Source organism: Eleutherodactylus coqui, chromosome 4, assembly GCF_035609145.1.
Source record: "Eleutherodactylus coqui strain aEleCoq1 chromosome 4, aEleCoq1.hap1, whole genome shotgun sequence".
Classification (NCBI taxonomy): Eukaryota; Metazoa; Chordata; class Amphibia; order Anura; family Eleutherodactylidae; genus Eleutherodactylus; species Eleutherodactylus coqui.
Window position 1 is genome coordinate 86,202,508 of NC_089840.1, and position 12,020 is coordinate 86,214,527.

Here is a 12,020-nt window from a genome sequence, read left to right on the forward strand (position 1 = left end):
AACCTTCAAACTCCTGAGCCAATAGATGGAAAAAAAGAAAATTTAAATGGAAAAAACAGGAGTTAATAGATCCTGAAACCAAGAAAAGGGGAGAGAAGAAAAAAAAAAGGGACATCCAACAGAAAATGAGAGAAACCCTCCAATGACTGTCAAAGTAAGGCCACTTGGAACCCAACTGCAGGTTGTCCAGGTAGTGGCCCTACTCCACTGCCTCGTAGGAAATCCGACAACACCCACTCCTCATCACCCCATTATGTCCTGGAACTCGTAAGAGTCGCAAAATGTGTTCCATATTGACCAGACGCGTCTGTTCGAGCATGTCACCATAGAGGTTGGGCGTAATTTAATTGGAACAACTGGGATGGGTAGGCAGGGATATGGATACCTAAGTACTTTAGGGATGAAGATCTCCACCTGAAGGGGAAGTGACTGGCTAACTGTTCGAGCATGTCTCCTCCACTGGAAGAGATATGTTTAATGCCTCGGTCTTGTGCATGTTAACCTTAAAATTGCTAAGCTGGCTAAAGCATGCAAACTCTCTGAGGATGACCAGGAGAGAGGTTCGGTCTGTAAGATGTACATGAGGAGGTTGTCAGCGTAGAGGGCTCATGCCCAATAGTAATACCACGTATGTCTGTGTTATTGCAAAGAGCTATGGCCAAGTGTTCTATTATGATTGCATATAACTTCAGGAAAAGTGGGCAGCCCTGTCTAGTTCCATTTTTAATGGAGAAAGGTTCAGATAGGCCATTGGGCCTTACCTGCGCTGTAGGATCAGAGTAAAAGCCCATCAGTTTAGACAGGTTCCCTGTAATGTCCATTTTTGCCTATTCTTGGATTGATTAACTTCAGTCGTGAAAACAGTCCGGAAGTATAAAGTATAAAGAAAAAACTGTTGTGTTGGTAGGAAAATACAGTGGTCCTCTCGACTTCAGGAGGATTGTTATTATGTATATTGGTCATTAGAACCCTGTAATGGCTCATAGTGGGTGAAGATGTCATGATCTTGATTTCTACACCTTGCCCTTTATGTTTCCATATCAGTCACATAGATTAAATCCTGTTAATGAAGCTAAGATATTTCTGCACAAACCTATAAGTGTTTTTGTGTCATTTCAGGATCTTCCTCCATATTTGTGCCAGCTGGATGTGACATTTGAAAAAGGTAAATCCCTTAGTGCTATTCTGCTATTTGAATAGCATAGTCCATGTTTGACAAGCAGAGATAAGCAGCTGAGGGTTATTGTGTCAGAAGGCTTGATGTAAATGTATCATTATTCTTTTTAATACAGGGTGGGTCACAGAAGAGTGATTCGGCACCCCACTCTTAGGCCTCATGTCCACTAGCTAAATGGAATTGCGAAAATGGTCCCTTAAATTGATTTTTGCACCCGCGGATGTCATTTTAAAAGAATTGCGTTTTTCACGCGTGGGAGAAAAAACACGGCATGCTCCATTTTGCCGCAGATTCTGCGTGGATCGGCCACATTGCTATCACATTGATAGCAATGTGTGCTGATATCTGCATGCAAAAAAAAAATACCATTTAAAGCAAATCCGCGCAGAATCCGCCACGGAAATCCGCGGCAGATTCTGCGCGGACTGTATTTTTCAAGTGGACATGAGGCCTTAGGCCCAATGTCCACGGGTGGATTTTAATTATAAAATCCGTGCAGGGGATCCGCACCTCTAGCCACCAATAGCGATGCATTAGCATCCGCAAAACAATTTAAAGCATGCGGAAGGGATTTATTTTTCCCGGCATGCGGATCGCACGCGTGGGAAGAAATCACAGCATGCTCCATTTTTCTGCGGATAGTGTGGTGCGGCTTCCAATGAAGTCAACGGAAGCCGTCCGATCTGCGGCACAGCCACAGCTGTCACTGTGGACGTGCCGCGGGACAGCATGAGATTTAAAAAAAATAATTGCACTGCGCATGCGTCTGGCACGTCGCCAGCACGTCACGACGCATCCGCCGTTCTAAAGAAAGATTTTCTGGCCAGTAAGGAGGTGACCCGCGCTGGAGCTAGACAGGTAAGAAAATGTCTTTTCCTCTCCATGTCTGCGGGCACGGCTGGATTCCGCTTCTGGATTCAGCAGTGGAATCCGTGTGTACAAGTGGACATTATGCCTTAGGCCAGCTGCATGCAACCGGGTCGGATTCTACATGCAGGAGCTCGCAGCGTCCGCGCGTACCTGTCATTAGGTCATCATTTCTGTACCGCGGATGGTCCGTACGGCTTGCCGTTGGACATACGCAATACAGATTAATTTTTTTAGTTAAAACCCTGCTTTTCTCGCGTCATCACCTAGTGATGATGCAAACTCTGCGACCTTGCCGCAATGTCATTGCGGAAGGGCCACGGGTCGGACGTTTTCCTTTGACTTCAAAAATAGAGCATGCTGCAATTTTTCCTCCACGAGCGGAAAATGGCAATTGATTTCCGCTTGTGTGCAGGACAAAGCACTTTTCCATAGCATAGCATAGCATTCGTAAGGTATTCGCTGCAGAACCCGGAGGCGGACACCCACTCCGGATTTCGCAAAGCAAATCCGATTGTGTGTAGCCGGCCTTACGAAAACTGTCTAAAAAAAAAAATCTGTCTTTGTTGCCCATAGCAACCAATCAGAGCACAACTCTAATTTGTGCTAAGGTAAAATGAAAGCTGCGCTGTGATTGGTTGCTATTTCTTATACTGCTGAGGAAAAATGAAAGCTGCGCTGTGATTGGTTGCTATGGGCAACAAAGACAGATTTTCTTTTAGACAGCTCCCATAACAGTGTGGTGCCGGCCTACATGTCTATGGCCCACCCTATAGTAGTGTGCGGTTCCATATCACAGAGCGGCATACGTTGGCACATGTCACTATCATACTGTAACCTCAGTATTTCTCTGTATGAAAATAAAGCCATTTGACCGTTAACATTGAAAAGGGTTTTTTCCACACATCAAACTCACTTAGTTACTATTGTGACCAGATATAGGAAACATTATTAGACAAATGAGTGTATAATTTAGTGACGGTACGGCACTACTGCAACACCTAGTGGAATCTATGCCACGACAGATTGCTGCGGTTCGGAAGGCCAAAGGACGTCCAACGCTCTACTAGATGGGGGGTGGGGGTGATAATTGCATATGTTCAGACCATTATTCCTTAGGTTGTACCTGTTGGCTGCATTGATGGTAAATGTTGACCCACATTCTCTGCAGATTGCTGCTGTGATGGTGGGGATGACAGGCGAATCCCGCTGCTGAAAGACGTATTCGAAGCGTTTCCAGAAACCCCAATCAACATCGATATCAAAGTGAATAATGGCATTCTCGTGAGGAAGGTATCTATCATGTCCGTTCCATTCAACGGTAGAGTTCTTAGGGCACTTTTACACTGAATGATTATCGTTTAGTTTATCGCTGGATCATTAGATAATGAGGGATATCGTTCGGTGTAAATGCTGCCAGCAGCTGAACAAGGAACAATAATTCATTTGCTTATCATTCGCTGTTCAATTTGCGCAGGCATAAAGATCAAAGGACGACCTGCCTGATCACTGTGAATGGAGATGGGCGAGCAGAAGCAATCTCCGCCCGCCTCCAGTCACTGAGCGATCATCGCTCCTGGGCGTTACATCGTTGGCGCGCTCAAACGAAAAATAGTTGTCATTCACATTCACTGTATAAGTGAATGAGAATGACTGAACAATAAGTGAACGAGCCAACAATAATTTTTAGTCCTGCATACGACGAAAGAAATGTGAACGTCGTCGTTGGCTGTGTTTAGACTCAATGATTATCGTTTATTTTCGCTTCTTTGAAGGGCCTTAAGAATAACTTTTTGCCTTTTGTGACCATTGCAGCAAAAGTGCTTGTGCTTTTACACTAAGGGCTCATTCACATGGCCGTATGAGTATAACTCACAGAAAAGACGGCAGAGATTGCGTACGACTGCCATAGGCACTGCGTATGCCTGGAATTATGACGTCACGGGCATGCGCAATGTGACTTTTAAATTTTTTTCCCAAATTCACCGCTCTGTGCAAAGCGGGGCTCCGTATTACATGCTGCTCTGTCGCAGGCACTTGCGAGAGAAATGGATGTCCCCTCGCAGGTGTGAATGGAAGAATGAAAGTCCATAGACTTTAATTGCCCCTATTCACCGCGTAATACGCAGTGACAATACGCCCATGTGAATGAGCCCTAAAACATGTAAGATGAAGAGTGCTTTCTTGGATACACTTGGTGGAGAGGTTCCTAAAGGGGTTGTCTACTTTGAACAATCTGTTCTTGCAAAACAAATATAAGGACAGTAAGGGGTGATCCGGATATCAGGACTCACCTGTTATCAGCTGTTTTGTCCATAGAAGGTATACATTTTATGGTGTGTGTAATAAATCATCCCAGGCACACATTGCAATCAGTGGGCTATCCATGTACTGAACAGCAGAGCTGACTTTTCCAGAGCAGGATTCACCCTTTGTAGCAGTGCTCTGCTCTGGCTAAGGGAAAGAGAAGGTTAAGGCCTCATGTCCATGGGGAAATATCTGCAGCGGGTCACCCGCACATGTGATCTGCCCCCCATAGGGATGCATTGGCCCCCCCAGGTAATTAAATACCTGCGAATGTCATTTTCCCCTGTGGCGCGGATAGCATGTGTGGGAAAACACCCGCAGCAGGCTCTATTTTAGTGCGGGTCTCCCTTACGGACAGGTCCCGCGGCTTCTATTTACGCCTATGGAAGCTGTCCGGTCCCACAGCACATCCGCAGTTGTATTTTTGCTGTGCCGTGGGAAAGCAGGCATTTTTTTAAAAAAGAGTATGTGCATGGCGCATGCGTGCGGCACGCTGCCAGCGTGCCGAGCACATTCACCGGGCCGAAGTAAGGAGATCCGGCTGCGACAAAGGGGAGATCCGCAGCATCCGGACAGGTGAGTATTTCTGATTTTGTGGCCTCATGTCTGAGGGAAAGGAGGGACCCGCAGCGGGATTCTGCATGGAGAATCTGTGTGGCCTAAATTTTCCTGTGGACATGAGGCCTAAGGTCTTATGCCCACGGATGGATTTCCGCCACGTTGTACGCGGCAGAAGTCCGCGGCATTTCACTGCAGCTATTAGGTTCTATTAAACCTAATAGCTCAATGTACATGCTGCGGAATTCCACCGCAGAATTCCGCAGCATGAATTTACCCGCGGCATTTCCTATTTCCGGGCATACACACGGACGGCTTCCATTGTAGTCATTGGAAGTCACCTGTCACGCTATTCTTCTGCTGTAGCACAACGGAAGTATAGTGTGAATACGCGCCCCGCCCACCGCCGGCCGGCGCGTCATGCGCTGTACAAGGCATGCACACCGGCAGCGTCATGCGGGAGCTACGCAGCGGATCCAGGGGTGATTATGGGGTCCTAAGGGGTTGCCGTGACGGACTCCGCTGCGGTATTCTGCTTGCGGAGCCCGTCACGGCCGTGGGCATAAGGCCTAAGGGCTCAGTCAGACAAACGTATATATGTGCGTTTTTCCACACGGAAAAAAACGCACCGCATATGCGGGTGAAAATCCCACACCTGCCATAGAAAGAACATATGAGTGACAATAGACGTGGTCATGCGAATTTTTTCCTGCACATGTGGTGCGTTTTTTCCCACACGGAAAAACGCTCGTATATCCGCTCCTCTGGCTGAGCCCTAATAGCTTGAAAAACCCATTTATTATATTCAAGGCTTCTCTAATGCAGGCAACCCCTCAGTCTAAGGGACCTTTTACATGGGATGTAATATTCCACAACAGTGCTACGGAATATGCCCTCCTGCAGTATATTCATTAGCAAAAAACGTGCAGATTTCGGTGCAGAATTGAAAATACTGGAACCCTGCTGGCAATTGCACATTAAAATCCACAGTTAGCAGTGCAGATTTTGGTGCAGAATTCAGGAACAGCATATTCTGCAACACAGTTTTGGACTATTCCGTCCCGCGTGAAAAGTCGCTTAGAGCTAATGGAATGCACTTTCCTGTAAGATGGATTTCCACTGCCATGTTGTTGTGTGCAGTTATGTAATAATATTTCTCGCATCACTAGCTCATTACTTTGGGTAAATTTAGCATTTCCAACTGTCTGATCATTTCTTCCTCATGCAGCTTAAATAAGGAAGAACAACTTTATCACTAAAACAAACCGTTTCCAAGACATCTCTACCATTTCCTTCCTATATCTTTTTCAGAATGGATTTGACACTTGGGATTTTCTATGCTGTTTGTTGATGCTGTGTTTTTTCCTTGTCGGAGAATTCCCTGTGTCATGTGGGAGTTCTAATATATATCCATCCAGCGGCCAGCACTCTGCCGCTGCCAGGCAGCACCATTAATTCACTTGTTTATTGGCTTTAAGTGACGGCAGCAATATGCAGGCTGCAGCTTTTTTCTGTATCAGCGAGAGTGCTGAGGAAATTTACTGCAGTCCGCAAATATAATAAAGTGCTGTTGATGATGGAGATAAGGTTACTGCTCGATTAAGTGGCTTCTAACAATCAGAAGATATTAACTATTAGTTAATATGCTGCAGAATAAGTTGGCCCTATACAAATAAAGATTATTATTATATTACTACGTTAACGGGACAATATTTCTACATAAGGGTGGCTTTACATGGGACATCTATCAGCCGAAAAGTCACTCAGATGAGCAATTTGCAGCAATAGTTGTAATCATGGGATGTGAAAGAGTACCGAGCGAGAGCTCAACTCAGTAGTTGCTAGTCGCTTCATTTCAGCTCACTAGTGAGCAAGTTCTCCCTCCGTGTAAACAGGCAGTTGTTCATCTTTGAATGACTACCTGTTCACAATGGATGGAGGCAGGCAACTGGAAGAGATCTCTTGCACGCTCCATCTCCATTCACTAAACAACTTGTCCTGAGAAGAAAACCTCTTTGGGTGCCTTCACACTGGCAGAATTAGCCTGCATTATTCACTAAAAGACGTAGTTTAACTTGCCGCTGCGGAATTCCGCTACAAAACCCCCAGGTCTACCTGAATTGATAATTGAATTAAGCCATTTTCAATTCTGCATCAAATGGCACATGGAAATTGTAGCGTGGAATTTACCAAGTCTTGCGGTGCATAGAGCAAGCTGAGGCCTTGTTTGCCTGAGTGCAAAATTTGCGCAGAAGTTAGCCGCGCAAAAAAATTACAGCTAACTTTGATAAACATTAAAAAGTTACCTGCCGATTTCCCGCTATCAAGTTCTGAGCTAAATTAGTGGTGAAATTACCAGTTCACACGATTGGGAGCTCCGTGTCGCTGAAAACAAGCGCTGCTGCGAAGGAAGGAGAGAGATGAAGGAAAGCCCCACAGAGCTACTCCCCTTGTCTCAACGGGGCTGAAGGGATATCCCCGCTGCAGAAAGAGAGAGAGGCTCTCCTGCAGGGAAGAAGAAGGAATCCCCCAGCAGCAGGGAGACCGGGGTTTCCCTGCAGGGGAAAAGAAGAGATTTCCCTGCTGCTGGGGATTTCCTTATTCTCCCCTGCAGGTGAACCTCTCTCTCCCCGCTACTGGGAGTTCCTCGTTTTCCACTGCTTTTCGGAGTTCGTTGACATCTGAACAGCAAGTTTAAAATGTCCCGCTGTAAGCTCATCTTAGTCTCCTCCTGGAAGAAGGGAAGCCTCGGGGCGATGAAGGGAACTCCCGGGGAGAACCCTCACCTCCAGGGAGACTAACAGGAGCTTACAGCATGTAAAATGTGCTTCTGTGTTTAGCAGCGCAGCAGCACTCCCTCCCCCTTTATCTCCCTTCCTCTCCCATTCCCATTGTTTAAGGCCCTTTTAGACAGGATGAATGTTAGGCAAACAATGCCCGACACTCGTCCCCGCACATACTCGCTGTTGGGCACCTGCACGGGAGCTAGTATTGTTAGCTCTCAGCGGGGAGGCTGGAGGAGATTTCTCTCCTCTCGCTCCCCGGGCCCTCTCCATTGACATAACGTGCAGCATAAACGATCGACGATGAGCTCATCGTTCTCTTTAAACAGCCGCCGTTCAGTAGTGAACAGCCGCTGTATTATCTCAATGGAGAGGGGCAGGGAAGCAAGAGGAGAAAAATCTCCTGCAGCCTCCCTGCCCCCCTGCTGGCCGCTCTGTGAGCGAGCTAGCACTACTAGCTCCTGTGCAGGAACACGGGAGCGAGTACACACAGGGACGAGTGTCGGGCATCGTTTGCTCGACATTCGTCCCGTCTAAATGGACCTTTAGAAGTTTAAACTAAACAATCGGAATGTTTACCTACTCAACCCCCTCCCCCTTCCTTGTTATCTCGCTCCCATAGGAGTCTATGGAAACTCCTGCGCATCGTACACCAAACATAGGCCAGGTCCTATTTTTGCACACAGCACGGAATTTCAGTTGCTGCAAAATTTGTATCTACTTAATTCATACTTTACGTTGTATCATATTGCTTTGTCAGTTTGCTTTTGAGTAAGTTTAATTGTGATTTGTCAGATCTAGAATCAACAGAGTACATCCAAGAACTAAGAAGCCGATGACCACCATAGCACACATATAACCTTCGGATGTATCCATAGTCCACATCTCTGCTTCCCATCACCACATTCTAGCAGGATTTACACAGACATATTTGCGTATTGTGAGTGCAATACGCAGAAAATAGAACCCATTGATTTCAATGGGCTCGTTCACTTGTGCATATTTGGAGTACGCAATTCTTTTAGGCCAAAAAAACGCAGCATGCTCTATTTTTCCTGTGCATTCGTGCAGAGAAAGAACATGTCTTGAACTCATTAAACTAACTAGCAATGGCTGAGAGCATCAGTGCATGGTTTTTTTTTTGGCGTGCAATTGCGCCCGCAAATATACAACACCCAAAAAGCAAAAATGCAGCGCAAATGTTCCTCCGTCCTCAATTTGCCTTTCGCACAAATGTTATTCTACTACTTGTGGGATTTCCATTAACGGCTTGTTGTTCTTCCTGGGGTCCTTGCTGAATACCTATGTTCTTGTTATTATACCGGTTAGAGATGTTTCTTTCTAGCTCCCCTGAAACACATTCAGCTATTAACGTGAGAGGGAACAAATCCAGAGGGCGGCAGACGCCCCGCTGTGCCGTATTGTGCAGGAGCATTTTGGAAATGAAACATGTGGGAGGAAATGTTCACTTTAATGCGAGTTCTGCGTATTCCGGCAGGTCTCCGAACTGGTGAGAGAATACAAGAGAGAACACCTGACTGTGTGGGGTAACGCCGACTACGAGATTGTGCAGAAGTGCCAGAAAGCGGTGAGTGCAGATTAACTGTGTGCAGAACATCATGGGGATTGCTGCTGCTGGTGCAGTCATACACTTCATATATAATAGTCAGAGATAGGATTAAAAGTCATGCTGCTCTTATCCATGCTCTTTCAAGGGGGGATTAGCCTTCTGTCCTGATTTCTATATAATACTTCTTATCAATGTTAGTTGCCATAATTCCCTGACTATTATTGAAATTAGACATTATGTTGTTTTTATGTTGATTATAATATTTTGCCTGTATCCCCATTATCACAGAGATTACAGCTTTATCATTTCTCAGTTCTTAGACAAAGTAAGCATCCCTCTTCAGTTTACTGAAGCTCTGATATCAGTAGTTTTGTTGCAGATCAATAGGCTTTTCTATCCAAAAAAATGTCACCAGCCCCATCTGCTGGACAACTCTACATAGTGCAACAGTCAGGGAAGGATGTGTATTGTTCGGTGGGGTTTCCAATGACCTGTGTTTGCTAACTTAGGTTCATTCACACAGCGAGAATCTCATGTGTTGCGAAACGCATAAAACGTGCACGAATATGAACAGCATTTCCCTCGGAACACCTCGCCCATTGTTTTTAATGGGACCGTAAAAGACATGGCGTTGCACTGGCATGCCATGCGATGTGCATGAAAGTAAGATGTGATGCTTTCCATGTTTTTGAATGGAAGACGCCTTGCATCGGTATGAAAAACGCACATTAGTAGTTGCGGTATCTGACTGAGTGTCTCGCCCCCAGATCGCGCTCACCCATGTGAATGTAGCCTGAGGGTGCGTTTACACGAGCGTAGGCGTATTTACGTTCGCACGAGCGCAGCGTATAATTGCCCGAGAGAACGTTTTTCGCCGATCACGACCAGAGCTAGAAAGCGTATTTTCGTTTGTTCCTACCTTGCAAACTATCTTTTCGGCCACCGAATATGCATTGGCGCGTATTTCGGTCGCATATGTTCCGTTTTTTTTTCGGGTTGCCGTTTTTACGCGCTGTAAAATCGCCCATGTGAACGAATACATTCGAAACCATTGCCTCAGATGGTCACGTATATACGTTTGGTCGCAAAAACGCGCTGTTTATGCGCTCGTGTGAACGCACCCTTATAGTGTAAATCCACGTTTAGTGAGTCTTCAGTCTCATGACCTTCAATGTTCTGACACTTCTCACATGGGCGCATGTGCTAATACACTCACCGCTATGGAGCGTATTAGCGCATGAATTGTGTTTTTTCTTTTTTGGATTATTCAACCTACACGCTAGTGTACGGGAGTTTGAAAAATCAAGCGGGAAGACAGGTCCTGCCGTATCTTTTCTCGCACTTAGAATCCCGCTAGTGCAAACGAAACCATTGCAATCACCCTACTTCCTGATCTGCCATCCCGTGTCTCCAGTAAGACACTTGAAAGCAGGCAGTGGACAGCAGGTTAGGAGGAAGGGAGACCCCTAGTGGCCGCATGGGACTTTTCAACACAAAAACATCATTTTAGGTAAATAAAGTAAATAGCAGTTTGGCGCATTAACACAGTGGCTATTGTATCAGCACACGTTGTTTGAAAAACTACTGATCATTTAAGTATGTTACTTTTTTGTGCACTTTAGGCCTCTTTCACGGAATTGGTGGGGAAAGGTTTGAAAATATAAGCCCTACCCTGAAAATAAACCCTACCTGGATTTAAAAAAAACCCCATCACTAACAGGCGCTGTCCGCTCCGCAGCTCCAGCGCATTGCTTGTAGTTTTCAGCCAGCGCTTCCTGGTTTGGAGGTTCAAAAACCCCGTCTCCAGAAAGAGCTAACTCTGATTGGCTGATCCTCGGCGCTCAAGAACCATTCAATGCAATGACTGTGATTGGTTTATCTAGTGCTGCAGTGACTGGCTGACCCGTGGCGCTCGAGAACCAATCAGAGCCAGCGCTTCCTGGAGGCTGGGTCTTTGCCAGAGCTTCAGGAGAAGTGTGTGGGCTCTAAATAAATGCGATTTGTAGCACTATCGTATTACGGGAAAATCATGCAATTTTGTCGCTTGTCTGAAAGCAGCCTAAGGGACAAGATACTGATCCTAGTTGAGGAAAATGTCAAAGGATAAGCAAAGTAAAAGTTGTGTTTCTGTTATAATTCCAGAACTGTGACATCCCTCTGTTTTTCTGCTTTCAACGGGTTCTGCTCCTGGTCGGACTCTTCTACACAGGACTCCTGCCCTTCTTTCCGCTTCGGGAACAATTTTTAGAAATTCCAATGCCTTCTATAATCATGAAGTAAGAAATATTGAGATCTGTTCCTACATTTCAAAAAAAGCTAAGGTTTACCTTTCATCATCTATATGAATGCTATGTATGAAATGTATTTATGTATGTTTACACCAATCAGTCATAAGATTAAACTACTGACAGGTGATGCAAATACCATTGGTTATCTCGTGACAATGACACCCTTAAAGGGGTAGGATATATTAGGTAGGAAGTGAAAAGTCAGTTCTTGAAGTTGATGTGTTGGAAGCAGTACAAAAAAGGGGAAATAAGGATATGAGCGACTAGGTAGTTGAGCCAGAATGCTTCTGCTATGTAGTGGTTGCTACCTACCAAAGTGGTCCAAGACAGACAATTGGTGAACTAGAAATAGGGTCCTGGTCATCTAAGACTCCTTGATACATGTCAAAGCAAAGACTTGAATTCCTGGTGTAGGGCCACAGAAGAGCTACTGTAGTAGAAACAGATGACACTGGTTATGATTGAAGGAT

At 45.5% G+C, this 12,020-nt stretch overlaps 1 protein-coding gene across 1 annotated transcript in view; it reads left to right on the plus strand.

Moving 5' to 3' along the window:
* GDPD1 (glycerophosphodiester phosphodiesterase domain containing 1) overlaps positions 1-12,020 on the plus strand; it is a 93,569-nt gene that overhangs the window by 65,444 nt on the left and 16,105 nt on the right. The window contains exons 4-7 of the mRNA XM_066599817.1: positions 1,120-1,165; positions 3,216-3,337; positions 9,191-9,280; positions 11,405-11,538. Of these exons, the coding sequence (XP_066455914.1) occupies positions 1,120-1,165; positions 3,216-3,337; positions 9,191-9,280; positions 11,405-11,538 (392 nt within the window). The remainder of the gene's footprint in view (positions 1-1,119; positions 1,166-3,215; positions 3,338-9,190; positions 9,281-11,404; positions 11,539-12,020) is intronic.